The 16,665-nt window shown below is 31.2% G+C and overlaps 2 protein-coding genes across 2 annotated transcripts in view; one reads left to right on the plus strand and one right to left on the minus strand.

The window, feature by feature from the left end:
* LOC119602655 (protein timeless homolog) overlaps positions 1 to 6,418 on the minus strand; it is a gene marked incomplete at its 3' end in the record, with an annotated part of 81,194 nt that extends 74,776 nt beyond the window's left edge. Inside the window, exons 1-2 of the mRNA XM_037954283.1 lie at positions 5,990 to 6,418; positions 5,456 to 5,779 (exon numbers count right to left, since the gene is read on the minus strand). Coding sequence (XP_037810211.1) covers positions 5,456 to 5,779; positions 5,990 to 6,091 — 426 coding nt within the window. The remainder of the gene's footprint in view (positions 1 to 5,455; positions 5,780 to 5,989) is intronic.
* A 2,001-nt stretch (positions 6,419 to 8,419) lies between these two features.
* LOC119602656 (aquaporin) overlaps positions 8,420 to 16,665 on the plus strand; it is a 138,669-nt gene continuing 130,423 nt past the window's right edge. The window contains exon 1 of the mRNA XM_037954285.1: positions 8,420 to 8,624. The gene's annotated coding sequence lies outside the window, so the exon portion shown is untranslated. The remainder of the gene's footprint in view (positions 8,625 to 16,665) is intronic.

Consider the following 16,665-nt stretch of genomic DNA (forward strand, 5'->3'; position numbering starts at 1 on the left):
TGTTGGCAAATGTCCTCAGGTGAAGTACCAATCACCAAGATAATTTGGGACATACCCTTCTTTTTAAACAACCACCCTTTCAGTTATCCATCATAGCTACATTCAGATCTAATTGGTGTTTTGCTCATATCTTAGTTTATGGACTAAGATATGATCACGAGATCATGTCTGAGAGTATTAATTAAGATTTTGATCCAAAAGATAACTGTGGTTTTCAGAAAATTGATTTCAACAGAAAGACCGACAGAGCCTAAACGATTCTGCTATCTATAAAGATCCAGAATATCGATAGGAAAAGTATGACACACCGCTATATACAGATCTAATTGGTGTTTTGCTCATATCTTTATTTATGGACCAATTTTGAGGTTTTTTTAATAGAAAACTTCACGAGATCATGTCTGAGAGTATTATTTAAGATTTTGATCCGAAAGATAACTGTGGTTTTCAGAAAATTGATTTCAACAGAAAAACCGACAGAGCCTAAACGACTCTGCTATCTATAAAGATCCAGAATATCGATAGGAAAAGTATAACACACCGCTATATACAGATCTAATTGGTGTTTTGCTCATATCTTTATTTATGGACCAATTTTGAGGTTTTTTTAATAGAAAACTTCACGAGATCATGTCTAAGAGTATTATTTAAGATTTAGATCCCAAAGATAACTGTGGTTTTTAGAAAATTGATTTCAACAGAAAGAACGACAGAGCCTAAACGACTCTGCTATCTATAAAGATCCAGAATATCGATAGGAAAAGTATGACACACCGCCATATACAAATCTAATTGGTGTTTTGCTCATATCTTTATTTATGGACCAATTTTGAGGTTTTTTTTAGTAGAAAACTTAACGAGATCATGTCTAAGAGTATTATTTAAGATTTCGATCCCAAAAATAACTGTGGTTTTTAGAAAATTGAAAATTTAGAAAATTTCAACAGAAAGACCGACAGAGCCTAAACGACTCTGCTATATATAAAGATCCAGAATATCGATAGGAAAAGTATAACACACCGCTTTCACGAAGGTAAAGGGTATACAAACCGTTCGGATCAGGCTATATTAGTTACATATATCTCTACTAAGTACGAAGTTGTCATATCACAATTCATTACTTTCATACCAAAAATTTACAAGCTTAATAATTGTTTTCAGAAAAATATTAAAAAACTTTTTCCCTAATCCACAGTGTATGTTTATTTAAATTTCTTTTCGCCATGATGTTCTCATATTGTCATAACAAATAAACGAAGCCACACACTAAAAACTTCGAAAACTGCACTCAACTAAACAAATATTTGGGATGTCATCTTCTTATGCTAAATGCATTTGTAAAACGCACACTCAAATAGAAATCAGCTGCAACAAGTTTTTAAAAAAGTTAAAATGATGCACACACAAACACACCCACAAATGTTAGCTAAAATCCTCTAAGAAGAAAAAAAAACAACAATAAACAAAAAGAAAAAACAATTAAACTTAGTTTAAGTGTGGTCTCTACTCATCTCTTATAATACTTAAAAAGCAAAAGAATAAATAGAAAAAAAGTGGAATAGGCAACAGTTGCTGTAGTGGTGGCAGGCAGCAGTTAAAGCATGTAGTTGTTAAAAACTTTTGACTTAAGCTAGCTCAAAAGTTAAGAAAAAAAAAGATCTAAACAGTTTTAGCAGCAACTACTGCAACGCCACAAAAAGTAAATTTAACACAACAACAAATATAATAACGTCAGTATCGTACGAAATTGACACATTTGTCAGTCAAAATTTAAAAACAAACACACTAATACCCGCTAACAAACAATTTCAATGGGACTCGTGGAAGTAGTAGTAAGAAAAGATTTAAAAGAGTCTACACAAAAACCACTTGGTAAAAAGGATTTACTTTTTCAATTTTTTTTTTTTTTGTTTTTTAGCATTTGAATTTAAGACATGTAAATGACTGAAAACAATTGTCACTTGTTGGTAAAGAAAACGACGACAACAACGACAACATCTATAATAAAACATTAAGGAAAATTGCAATTTTAGTAGACAAGACAAAAATAGTTTTTGAAAACTGTCTAGCAAATGGTAAAAAAGTAAGATCTACCGACAGACAACCATCTAAAGACAAGAACAACAACATACAAAAACATAACTTTTTGAAGTGAACTTTAGAAAGAAAATTAAAATTAAAAAACAAAAACATTCGTAATTATAAGATAAAATAAGTCTGCAGAAGTTTTGTTACCAAAAAAAAAAAAAAAATAAAAAAATGAAATGTTAACAATAAAATTATACTTAAAAGAAAAATTATTAAAGAAAACGACAATTAGGAAATGAAATTGAATTAAAGTATATTTTGGGAAATAGGGAGAAAAAAATATAAAGTTCGAAAAGTTCTAAAATAGACATTTCTGTCTAGAATAGTCTATAGACTAGACAAGACAAGGGTCCAGAAACTATTCAATACGTCAATACTAGTATATTACTCTAGACAAAGGACTCGGCTAAAGAGTAGATAATGGACTAGACTATAAACTAGGCAATGGACTAGTCTATAGACTAGATCATGGATAAGTCCATAGACTAGATAATAAACTAGTGTACTAGGAGTAGTCTAGAGACTAGATAATAGGCTAGTCTATATACTAAACATTGGCCTGGTCTACAGACTAGACAGTGGACTAGTATATAGACTAGAGAGTGGACTAGTCTATAAACTATAAGCTAGACAATGGACTAGACTATACTGGATAATGGACTATTCTATTTACTAGACAATGGGCTAGTCTATGGACTAGTTTATAGACTAGCGAATGGACTGGTCTATAGACTAGACAATGGACTAATCTATGGACTACACAATGGACAAATATATAGACTAGACAATGGACTAGTCTATAGCCCAGACAATGGTCAAATACATAGACTAGACAATGTAGTGGCCTATAGACTACACAATGCACTATTCTATAACATAGAAAATGGACTAGTCAATAGCCTAGAGAATGGACTAGACAAAGGACTAGTCTATAGACTAGTCAATGGAGTAGTTTATAGACTAGACAATGGACCAGTCTATAGACTAGTCAATAGAATAGTCTATATATTAGACAATGGTCTAGATAATGGACTAGTCTATAAACTAGACAATAGACTAGTCTATATGCTAGATAATGGACTTGTCGATAGACTAGACCAACGGTTCCCAAATGGGGGTCCGCGGACCCCTAGTGGTCCGTAGTAAAATCCTAGGGGGTCCGCGAAGACGAACGAAAAAAACCATGAATAAACAATATTCTGCTTTTATATGTATGTACAAATAGCTCTAATTTTTGTGCAATAATCCCAAATTTTTTGGTGACTTTTTGAATTTTATTTTTCGGTTGTTTATCAGGAAGAAGCTAGGCCCTACAAATTTATTGTATAACTTTTATAAAGTAAAGTATTGCGTGATTTGTAATTTTTATTTCCTGTATATGTACTGAAATAAAGGTTTTTATTTCAGACAAATAATACTCTACCTTACAATTAAATTAGGGATACTGGTATTCCGGAGTATGAAGTTCAATTCAAAGACAAGCTTATTACAGATTTAAGTTTATCAAATTGTAAGCAAAAGTGTTCTTGTTTGAAAGGACTAAAATTATATATTTCCAAAACAGAGGTGACACTTTATGCACCTCTTTATAAAAATTCCAATCCGACGTGATACACAGATTTTAAATTGATTTTGTCGACCAATACATATTATTAAATTAACATCAGAAAATCCATAGCGTTTCGCGTAAATATGTAGCCAAAAACAACCATGAAGTAAAATAATTCGTTGGTATTTTAAAATTCAAATTTAAGTTCCAAATTCACAGTACTTTAACAAAGAATTCAAATCATATATTATGCGGATAACGCATTCCGCAACAACAAAAAAGAAGTCAAACTTTCTTATATTATTTTCCCGAAAACTTAGATCACTTACTCACCCTTTGCAATCGCAACAAATTTTTGAAACGTGACTCATTAAGCACATGTGACAATATTTGATAAAGAAACCTTTTCGCTACCTTGAAGAAAAATGAACATGAAAGATCTCACGATCATAAAATTAAACATCATGTTAACATATCAACAAAGAAGTCATTCTATCTTCAAAACATGCAATTGAAAACCTATCTGAAATATTATATATTCTCAATGTACGGGAATATTTTATAGATATGACATCTCTACATTTATTAGACCTAGGAATTAATGAACTAGGTCAATTTTCGCATGGACAATTATTTAGAACAATAAGATATCAAAATATGTATGGGGGTCCGAAGTTCTTCAAGGGGTTCGCGAAGTAAAAATCGGTGGGAACCGCTGCTCTAGACAAAGGACTAGGCTAAAGAGTAGATAATGGATAATACTATAAACTAGGCAATGGACTAGTCTATAGACTAGATCATGGATAAGTCCATAGACTAGATAATAAACTAGTGTACAGACTATACAATGGACTAGTCTAGAGACTAGTTAATGGGCTAGTCTAGAGACTAGTTAATGGGCTAGTCTATATACTAGGCAATGGACTAGTCTATATACTAAACAATGGCCTGGTCTACAGACTAGACAATGGACTAGTATATAGACTAGAGAGTGGACTAGTCTATAAGCTATAGGCTAGACAATGGACTAGACTAGACTGGCTAGGCAATGGGCTAGTCTATGGACTAGTTTATAGGTTAGCGAATGGACTGGTTTGTAGACTAGACAATGGACTAATCTATAGACTAGGCAATGGACAAATATATAGACTAGACAATGGACTAGTCTATAGCCCAGACAATGGACAAATACATAGACTAGACAATGCACTATTCTATAGCATAGACAATGTACCAGTCTATAGACTAGTCAATGGAATAGTCTATAGACTAGACAATGGTCTAGATAATGGACTAGTCTATAAACTAGACAATAGACTAGTCTATATGCTAGATAATGGACTTGTCTATAGGCTAGATAATGGTCTTGTCTATAGACTAGACAATGGACTTGTATATGTATAAGGGAAGCCTAGCAGCTCCTTATTCAGTAGTTAGTTTTTTATTAAAGAAAATACCCTAGTTACTATATGACTTAGTACATGGGTTATTCTATAGACAAAACCAATAACTACATCATTGATTATTTATGTACAATTACGCATATGTATGTAGAAACAGTTGTTTAATATATATAGGAATCAATCCGTTATCTAAATACTTATTTAAATAGAAATTTAAAAAAAAAATAATTTCAAATTAATCATTAAATTTAAAAGAAATTTAACCAACACTCTAATAACTAATAAATTTCCCCTACTTATTTCATAGACATGTGAATACAATTTAGCAAAATATTTTTATATACATAGTATGTATGTAAAAATGTATTACATACAACCCATTTCATATAGAAGTAAAATAAATTCTTATACTTACGATTTCTAATGATTTCTTTAATTTGCCAAACAGTGCCGACCATATCTTATCACGTGTAAAGGCATTCTTATAGCCCTGCAGAATATCAATGAGCTCAAGAAAAACCTTGCGACCATGATTATCCTTGGGTGGCCCATCACGATACAACAACAATGTGGGATTTGTTAATATGACCAAAAGACGTATGAGTACATCGGCATATTCATCATCGTCAACATAGTCAGGCAGCATATAAACTAAATCTGTTTGCAAGACTTTGGCACGACCCAAATGGCGACGATACTCATGATTATCCAAATCACGACGTAAAATCCAAATGAGATGCTAAATTCGAAAACGAAAACAAGAGGAAATTTGTTAGTAGAGAGAAAAAAAGGGAAAATTATAATGCATATGAGACAGGCCAATGTGAAATCAATCAAGCCCAAGTAATTGACAAAAAGGTTGTAGCAGCAGCCGGCATAATGAATATGATAAACTTGTACAACAACCACATTGACTACCGCCAATCAACTCAATCAATTATATTAGTACCTTTAAACCTTGTATGGCATCTGGCTCAGCCTGATACCGTTGGCCATCGGAGTAACCTAAAGCGGCACAGGTTGCATCAATATCTGCCAATAGAACCGACATTTTACCGGCACAAAAAATGTTTACCGTAACCCCGATACGAAAACGAAAAACACGCACGCCTATACGTAAAAAAAATGTCCACTTTTTTCCAATTTTTTTTTTTCACAAAACAGGCGTCAAAAAACTTTTTTCTTACACTCCCGTATTTAAGAAAACTAACGAAACGTACGAATTATTGTTACATTTAACAATAGTTTATGACAATTTTCTCAATATTTTAATTAAAAAAAAAAGATTTATTGTTTTCTGCAATAGTTTATAAACAAAACTTGTATGCAATTATAACAAACACATGTAAAGTCTAACGCGGCAAATGAAAACTAAAACTAAACAGCTGCGGTCATGACAGCTGTTGCTTTTGTTTAAAAAGCTTTGCGTGGCAGTAACCATATGTTAAGTACTAAAGCATAAAAAAGGTTTGTGTCTATGCTAAAGCACAAATCTTTGATCGTTAAGTGCTGCCAAGTTGGGGATAATTAGTATTGAGTTTATGGAGATGCCAATTTATGGATAATTATGTAAAGTGGGGAACTTTATTAACAGTTACAAAAGTTTAATTTAAAAATTTTGGAAAATTGAAACAAAAATAATAAAAAGTGATAAAAATTTGAAAAAATTGCTAAAAAAGAACTTAAAACTTAATAAATATTATTATAAGTTCTCCCACAAATACACAAAATTGTTACGGTTGTCAATTATTCGTGTTTAAAATTATTGGAATAAAATTTAAATTTTTATACCCTACATTACTATAGTGGGGAGGATATTATGCTGATGTTCTACACCCACGGGAAAAGTAAACCAATCGGCTGAGAATCGATTTCTAAGTCAATTCAGCTATGTCCGACTGCAAATCGCAAGTTTCCGGATAATTTGATGAAATTTGGCCCAAAAACGAAGCCCATTGAAAATGGTTGAAATCGGTCTATATTTCACCTAGCCCCCTTACAACCGTACCCTCCGAATAGGGATCTTGTGCCCATAATTATGTTAAATGTTTTAGTATCTCTTAAATATCGGCACAACTTAGGTATAAGTCTAAATGTAACTGCCAATTTTCGTAATGCATTGTTTCAAAAAAGGACTTGATAGTCAATAATTCACTTATAAACACCAGTATCACCAGTAATCCTTATACCATCATTTATAAGAATAGGCCTATATTTACCCTTTGCCCCTGTATAACCCATATTTAAAAAAAAAACTACTTTTTTGTCAACAACTTGTATAAGAATTTTGGAATTACGGCTAAAAAAACAAACTTAATATTTAATACTTATTATTAAAAGTAATTCACATTTATTACATACTCTTCACGGGTGTAGGGTATCTTATGGTCGGCCATGCTCGACTATGCATTCTTACTAGTTTTTCAATCGCGTAGTCGATAAAATATTTAAAATCATTGTATTATTCGAACGAATAACGAATAAAAATTTCAATTTTGATTAATAAAATAAAATGAAAATAATTTTTTTAATATTTAACAGAATAACAAAAAGAAAAAAAAATATATTTAAAAATTAATGTAAATAAATAAATTGTTATCGTATAAATATACAAATTTTTAATAAAAAACTTAAAAATTACTTTCATACAATGAAAAAAGTATTAAAAAGTAAGTGAATAAAGTTTTTCTTGTTTTTAACGATTTTTTAAATTTCTGAAATATAATGAGAAGTTTCTGAAATACATTTGGAAATGGTGTAGTTGATTGTACGTGGAGCACAGTGGAACTTTATAAAGAAAAGAAGGTCAAAAATCAATAACTTTTTATTCGATTGGAATTTTTGATATGCATTCTTTTGGTAGATGAATCGGTGAGCTTCAAGTACTACTATAAAATATAATAGGAGGATTCAGAAGTAAGTAATTTTTAGTACAGTTTGGAGACGTCTATATATAAGAGAGACAATTTTCTATTCATTGTTGTATACAATATTTAATTTTTCTTTTCTACCTAACAAATTGCTTCAAAATTAACAACTCACATGAAATTTTATACATATTGTTGATTTCACACATTAACTGCATTATAATTTGTGTTGAAATCCTCTATTCAAAACTAAAATTGAATAAATTAATATGAGTATTAAAATACATAAATAACTTAAAATGCATTTTCCAACGGAAAAACTACTTACTCTTATGTTTAAAATAATTCATCTCATAGTTATGCTTTCATTTTAAGCTTTTAATTATGTCCCCCCAATCAAATGCAATCTTACGAGTGGGAAATATGCATTTTAAAACAACTGGCAACACCCTCAACCAACATGTTTGTTTACATTTAGTTGCAGTAAATGCAGTTAGTTTTGTGTTACAAGTGAAAATTCATGAAGAAAAATTGATATTAATTTATTTTAAATGTTTAAAGTGGTTAAAATTATTTAATTTTAGTGCAAAAGTAAAGAAAAAAGTTTACTTACATTAATAAATATTGTGAAAAGTGTTTGTGTGTTAATAGCTTCAGAATTGTGGTCCATTCAATTTGCGGTTAGTGGCTCCAACAAAGATGACAACAAATTCTTCGGTAAGTTTATACATTTACATTATTTTATTAAAAATTATTAAATTTTCATCGTAAAATACCTATATTCAAATTGGCAAGCAAATCCTACTAAATAAAATTGCAAGAATATAGCTCCGGGTGCTCCTTTACTTCAATGTGTGTAAAGTTTTAGTTTGGCAGTTTGTTGTTTATGTTTTTAGTTATGTGACGTCACGAATTAAATGAATTACAGTGGGATAAAAAAACAGAACATATTTGCTAGGCTTCTTTTGTCACTTAACTAACTTATAAAGGGTGTTACAAAATTTACGCAAAATTTCTTTATACTGTTTTTTAAAATTATGATTCCATAAGATATTCCAAAAATATAGTGTTGTGTATGAATAACTCGTCGATTATTCCGTTTAATTTTTATCGATGAAAAACTGCTTTTTTGATGGTCAAATATGGGCCGAACCTCATAAAACTTGATTGAGGGATTTTTTATATATCGGTTGCTTAGCACGTAAACGTCCTAATGAATTCTAAAAACAATTACATTGAACTTCATGAGACCCATTTATTTTGTTGTCGTTTTTAGAACCACTCCCGGCAATGATTAGGTTATCTGACAACATCGATTTTGATTTAAATTTTTCGTTAAAATTAATGACTCCAAGCTATATTGCAAAATTAAAAACATATTTCAAAACGACACTTTGTCCGATATTTAAATGGAATTTGAGTTCAAAATCCAAAAACAAAATCCCAGGAAAAATTGTATTAGTTCCACAACTAGTTCTAGAACGCATGATTATAGCCTGTACTCGTTCTACTTTGGCGTTGAGACCAATGATTTTTGTTCGAAATTGTCACCTTCGGAACTGGTTCTGTGGAAGTGTTATGGAGTCGACACTCGTTCTACGGAACGCTTCTGGAACCAGTTCTTTCATCAATGATTTTTGTTCGAATTTGTCACCCTCAGAACTAGTTCTAAGGAAGCTTTGGAGAACGTATATGCTTTAACTTAAAATAGTTCTTTTTCCCTGCGTTTTTTATTCGATAATATTAAGAGTAAGAGCAGAATTGAGAAACTGTTGAGGAATTATTATTCTTATACCAATTTTATTAAGAAAACGTACTAACATATACTACATACATACATAATGTTTAAAACAATTTGTGATCATTCTGCCGCACCTACAATCTTCAGCTCACTTTCCATTCTTCCAGTACAATGCAATTAGCAATTAGGAATCTCTTTAATTCCTTATAGTCCAGTTCTATGCAGAAAAATACATATAAAAGCGTTTTCTATTTCAATAAAATAAATTTTATGAATTTTTAATTTTTTGACATTTTTTTCAACTGATTCCAAGAAGTTGTTTCGGAACTAGTATGCGTTCCATTGAACTAGTGTAGTAGCAATGTATAACTAGTTTCAAAGAACTAGTTCCTTGAAAACTATTTAGAAGTATTTAAGAACCACAACAACGTTCCGAGGAATGGGTTCCAGATGTAATGGCGACACCACTAGTTCCAAGGTTGTTGTTTAAGAATCTGAAGTGGTTCTGTTTGTTCTCGTTCTAGAACTAGTTGTTTTTAGAACAAGTTCTAAATTCCTGGGATGTTTTAATTTAGTTCCTCAGCAATTCGAACTGGTTTGGCTTTATTTGGAGACTTTCTTTTTATAAAAGTCTGAACAAATTTCAGACGGCGATGTCCGATATATAATTTGGCGTCGAATGTAGAAAATAATCTGACAACTCGAAATGTCACCCGATCATTAAAATAGGCGGTATTAATTATTCTTATTCAAAACTTAGTTGTATTAATTTTAGAGATATACTAAAACATTTAACAATACTGCTTTTGGGTCCAATTTATGGCAGCTAGGCGAAATAATTCATCAATTGCAATCCTTTTAAAAAGACTTCATCCTTGGACTGAAAACATAAGGTAAATATTAGCCAGTCAGCCCGACAAATAAAGCTAATCGTCTCAGAATTTGATTCTGAAATAAAAATTGGCGGGATCAAAATAGTGGGAGTGGCATCTTCTAAAAATGTTTTTTTTTTTAATATCTAGAATAAATTGTGTCGAAAACTGTGCACGATCAATTTCATTTTATGTAATTTATAGCAAAATGGGTGGAATTAAAATAATGGGCGTGGTACTTCGTAAATGTTTAAGTGTTAAATAGAGCTTTTTTGGCCACATCTTCAGTAATTGAAATAAAAATAGGCGTAACCTTTGGAGGGTGTGGCAATTCACTTCAAAATTAACTATTTTATTGTCAAATATGATGAGACATTTTAAAACATTTAATTTGGAATTATTATTTTCATCGTTAATAGCGGGTTACCCTCTAAAGGCGTAACCTTTAGAGGGTGTGGCAACTACTATTGTCAAATATGATGAGACATTTTAAAACATTTATTTTGAATTATTATTTTTACCGTTATTAGCGGGTTCAAGTGGGCCTAAATACACCAAAAAGGGGCACGAAATGGCAGATCATATTATTTTCCAACAAAAAACTATCCTTTTTGTTCAAAAACCCAAATTGCTTGCGATCACCCATATGTTTCTTCAAAAATCGTTTTTATGGACGAAAACCTTAAAAAACTAAAAACGATTTACAAGTCTTTTCGATTAGTCGGTTAATGGAATCAAATTAATTGGATTTATTTGATATCTTGGAATTTTCAATTATTGGAAAAAGAAGGTAATCGAAAAAAAAATAGTTAAATACCCATTACATTCGTCACAAAACTCGAAATCTCTTTTAAAATTTTAGTTTTTAAAGAAATAATTCTTTAAATTTAACTCATTTTTTTAATATACTAACAACCCATAAATTACGATCTAAAAAGCTATAAGAACATTAAAGTCCCTTTGTCTAATCAATGTTCCAATTTAAATCTACTTGATTTAAAATGTAAATTTTTATTTAAATAGTTTTTAGGAATTTTTCTATTTGTTGTAAATTTGAAACTCACTTGCATACATTTTAAATCTTATGAGATATTTAAGTTTATATGTGAATGAACAGCTAGTTCTGAATGTACATATCTTTCAATTACGTATTTTTTATATAATCATCATCATCCTTCCTTAACAGTTTTCAATGTTTGAATTTATAGCAATTTGTTCGTACAATTATAGTTAGTTGAAAAGCTTATTCAAGGGATTTATTTAAAGTTAAAAAATAAATTATTTAGAATAAAAAAAATAAGCAAGTTTTAATTCAGATTACTTATATATGTACATTTCTCTATGTGCTTGGTTTGAATGGGATTGTGTATTTATTAGGGGGAACAGGAAGGCACCTATAATGGCAATTAATGAAAGGAAGTGATGAAATTCGAACTTTTTGCCGGTAAAAATGGGGAAATGCGATAATCTCATATCTCCTAAACTAAAACAGAATTTGGACTTATCGTTGTTTATTCAAAAGACCTCGCTCGCTAAAGACCTAAATTTTATGCAGAAATATAATAAGATGTTTTTTCTGAAAGCCTTGTGAATTTGATCTCGTCGAGCAGAAGAACCTCTTGAATATTACATACGAAAGTTTGTCTCTTCTGCTGAGTTTGACAAATGATATTTTACAGTCTTTTTTGTTTAGACGTTTTGTTATTATTTTTTTGTTAACTGTGGAACTTTGTAAAAACCCAAATACCCTGTTGCTATTCCCACAACTACTACCTTAAAGAATATTTACCCTTTTTTTTTTGGAAAAACACAAACTGTTTATTTAAGTCACCGCTATTGTATGATATGGGTATGTAAGTACTAAAGTACTGTAAGGACCTTTATTTGTCAAGGACCTTTTGTTTTTTTACTCAGCTTTTTTCATGCTGTTTTGTTGTCGTTTTTACTCTTACTTAACTTTATTTGAGTTAATGTACAATACGAGTAAGTTTTTTTTTAAGTCAAATGGAATGTTATTAAATTTTTACGCATAAAACCAACAAAAAAAAAAGACGAAAAACAAAGTGGAAAGCAAGTTAAATGTACTCTGCCATAATACTCATACTGGAAACTAACTACCCTTAAAGTAATTTCTCGGAGCTTTTTTTCGTTGGGTTCTTTTTTTGTTTTTTGGTGCAACGCATATACAGGACACATAAAACCCCTGGTGTTTATTTTTCATTTCGTTTATTTTTTTTTGCAAAACAGCACAAAAAATGATGAATTACACAAAGATGAATGTTTTGTTTTCTTATTTATTTTACTTTTTAAATGTTTTTTTTTCTTCTATTTGTTATTATGTTTCTGTCCTTTATCCCTCTTAAAGTGATAAGCAAACATGATATTTTGAATTATAATTGTTAGTGACCAGATTGAGAAGTGATTAAAATGATTGTGATGAAATAACGTCTACGATGTCAGTAAGACCACGTTAAGATCAAAATTAGTATGAAAAACCAAGTTTAATCTATGATCGCTAGATGGCTACTCTAAGGTTTAGCCACATAGTTTTTGAAGGGTTATACGAGTATACACAAGTGTTTACCGCTCGACCAATGACCCTTTAATATATTCTAATTAAGATAAAAATCTAATAAATTTTTGATATAGTTTATCCAGTATTTGTGCGCCTAAGAGGAAATGTCTCGTTTGTAATAGGTTTACTTGTACGTTTATTCATCTGGAATTAACCCTAATCGTACCGACAAGATCCTATTGTTAAAGTTTCTAAACAGATAAGTCTAGAAAAAATACTAATAGGTCATTACTGCGTATTACAGTATCATATAGGTTTTTGGACTTTAACGTCTAGCATTCTCCACTTCATAAATTCCAGCAACGATAGATCTTGAAAGAACAGCGGATCAATTAATTGGTTGGAAGCAATAGTGAGTTATGATGGTGCTAATTAGCCTAGGTATTGATACTTATGTTTTTTTTTTTTCGTACTGGCTCTAGTGACAATATCCTTTTCTTAAGGTTCAAAATTAGATCAAGTCTAGGTACTATCAAAATAATATTTCATCATTCCTATGGATTAACGTGTATACGATTTTGAACTTGGAGGTTCGGTATTAAACTGCACTCCACGAATATTAGCAACTATAGTTTTTAAAAGAGCAGTGGGATAAATAAATGATTGGGAGCAATAGTGATCAGCAGGTCTTATTTGTTGATCATACTCTTTATCGAAGTGATTATGGCAAAAATGCCATGTAGAGATATCGAGTGCTTTACGTGAAGAGCTACCAATCGTCCTATTTCAAGGTGGTATATTTACAACCATAGGGAGAGCTTGAGACGACCCTTCTTTGTGTGCCTTTCATTGCAGGTGGCAGTTTTTGAGCACGTTTCCGCGGGTTCATATACAAACACTTTACTCGAGTACTTGTGCTATCAAATCTCCGACTATAGCTGCCCCGTTCTTAACTTCCGAGTTGCAAAAACACCAATTCCATTTATCTCTGTTGATTCGGTAGACCAAAACACGAATCAAATAAACCAAAGGCAAGATCATACTCACAGAGAACACACTGCGATAAGTCTGGTATGAGTTGGCGTCTTGCATATCTTATTCGTTTGATACCAACCAATTCCCAATGCTTAGCTCCACAGTTACTTCTCGGAACTTATACGGAAATACAGATTTCACCGTGCATCAGTCTTTTAACCAACATTCTCTCCCCGAAGGGACTTCTCCAACAACCGGGAAAATACAAAATCCGAACCTCTTCGGTGCAGGCTACTGGTTTGTGTGGTACCAGCTAAGGTAGATTATCTGGTTCGAACTCAGGCCAAATCATTCCAAGGAAAGGCCAGGGAGGGATATATTTAACACCACCAGTGTATAGTCCCTGCAGAATAGAGGTACCTCTTATCCGCCGGATTCCAATCACACCAAGATTGGGAAGGTGCATCAGGTATCATTATCAATCCACCCTTATTTATATAAAAATGCCTATACAGACGAATGTCCAAAAATATCATTATTATAATGTGTCAAATACACATTATATGCTGACATGATTTTGGAAATGAAAAGAAGAAGAAAAAAATAAAATATATTATTTTGAAATCTTTGGCTTTGAACCTGACTCGTTCATTTGAAAGTAAATCCAGCCAAGTAAAATATCATGCTGATAAAACTTAAGTTTATTACACATTTATGAACACACAAGTAAATACACTTACTTAACTAGAAGGACACATTCATAAGTTGTAAATTTTGGACGAATAAACTCATACATATGTAGATTTATGTATAAACTCTAACAAGGACACATAGACAAATATACATACATACATACGTAGTATGTATGTACGTACGAAAGTAAATGGATGGTTATAAATGCATATTATATTAAGATACAATATGTATACTTACCAGCTGTTAAGTTAATTATAATTATAATGTGCTGTTAGTTTTTACTTTTATATTTGTGGAAAAGAAGCGCTACACCTTGTTTGAGGGGTAATATAACTTTTTTGCAATGAAAAAATCGGGGACTTGATAAAATTGTAGAATTTTGAAAACATTTCAGATGACTGCGTGATGTACGTGACAATCTTATTTAGATATTTTATCAAACTCTATCTGCATTTGAAAACAATTTTATAATATTTTGTTATAAATTCTAATGATCTAGAGATTACACTAAGTGAGTGCCCTAAACTTTTGGATCCTTTCCTTGAATCCCCATTTGAATAGTTCTCTAATAAAGTACCTTCTTCTTAAAATAGTAAAATAATTATGTAGCGCATATTGTATAGTCAATGTAATCAAACATTTGTGAAATATATTTAATATATTTATTCATGCTTATATGAATGTTGAATATACTTTTTATAACAAAATATAAAACATTTGTTATACATCTTTTCACTATATGAATTTCAAATCCCCAGAGTTTGGAAGTTTGAAATCTTTGGGGTATTAAAATTAATGGGACAGTTTTTTTTTAATAAATAAAAAAATAAATGTAATTAAAGTCTTTAGTTGAAAATAACATTTAAACAACATGTCAAGGAAAAATGCAATAGTTTTTAGAATGAAAATATCTAAGGCATTAGAGAATTAGAATGTTTAAAGATAAAAACTGTTCAGTTAAAATTTGGACGCATTGTACTTTGGATTGTAGCGCTGTTAGTTTAAAGACCTTAAGAGCCTTTTATTCATAATAGACGTAGTACTGTTCAATATTCAAGTCTAGTTTACTGTCTACTCTATAGTCTAGCCTATAGTCTAGTCTATCCTATAGTCTAGTCTATAGTCTAGTCTGTAGTCTAGTCTATAGTCTAGTCTGTAGTCTAGTCTATAGTCTAGTCTGTAGTCTAGTCTATAGTCTAGTCTGTAGTCTAGTCTATAGTCTAGTCTATCCTATAGTCTAGTCTATAGTCTAGTCTGTAGTCTAGTCTATAGTCTAGTCTGTAGTCTAGTCTATAGTATAGCCTATAGTCTAGCCTATAGTCTATAGTCTAGTCTATGGTCTAGTCTAGTCTAGTCTATAGTCTAGTCTATAGTCTAGTCTATAGTCTAGTCTATAGTCTAGTCTATAGTCTAGTCTATAGTCTAGTCTATAGTCTAGTCTATAGTCTAGTCTATAGTCTAGTCTATAGTCTAGTCTATAGTCTAGTCTATAGTCTAGTCTATAGTCTAGTCTATAGTCTAGTCTATAGTCTAGTCTATAGTCTAGTCTATAGTCTAGTCTATAGTCTAGTCTATAGTCTAGTCTATAGTCTAGTCTATAGTCTAGTCTATAGTCTAGTCTATAGTCTAGTCTATAGTCTAGTCTATAGTCTAGTCTATAGTCTAGTCTATAGTCTAGTCTATAGTCTAGTCTATAGTCGAGTCTATAGTCTAGTCTATAGTCTAGTCTATAGTCTAGTCTATAGTCTAGTCTATAGTCTAGTCTATAGTCTAGTCTATAGTCTAGTCTATAGTCTAGTCTATAGTCTAGTTTATAGTCTAGTCTATAGTCTAGTCTAGTCTATAGTCTATAGTCTAGTCTAGTCTAGTCTATAGTCTAGTCTATAGTCTAGTCTAGTCTAGTCTAGTCTAGTCTAGTCTAGTCTAGTCTAGTCTAGTCTAGTCTAGTCTAGTCTAGTC

Source organism: Lucilia sericata, unplaced genomic scaffold (genome assembly GCF_015586225.1).
Source record: "Lucilia sericata isolate MDLA Ls3-8-SP2 unplaced genomic scaffold, ASM1558622v1 Contig000248F_arrow, whole genome shotgun sequence".
NCBI lineage: Eukaryota > Metazoa > Arthropoda > Insecta > Diptera > Calliphoridae > Lucilia > Lucilia sericata.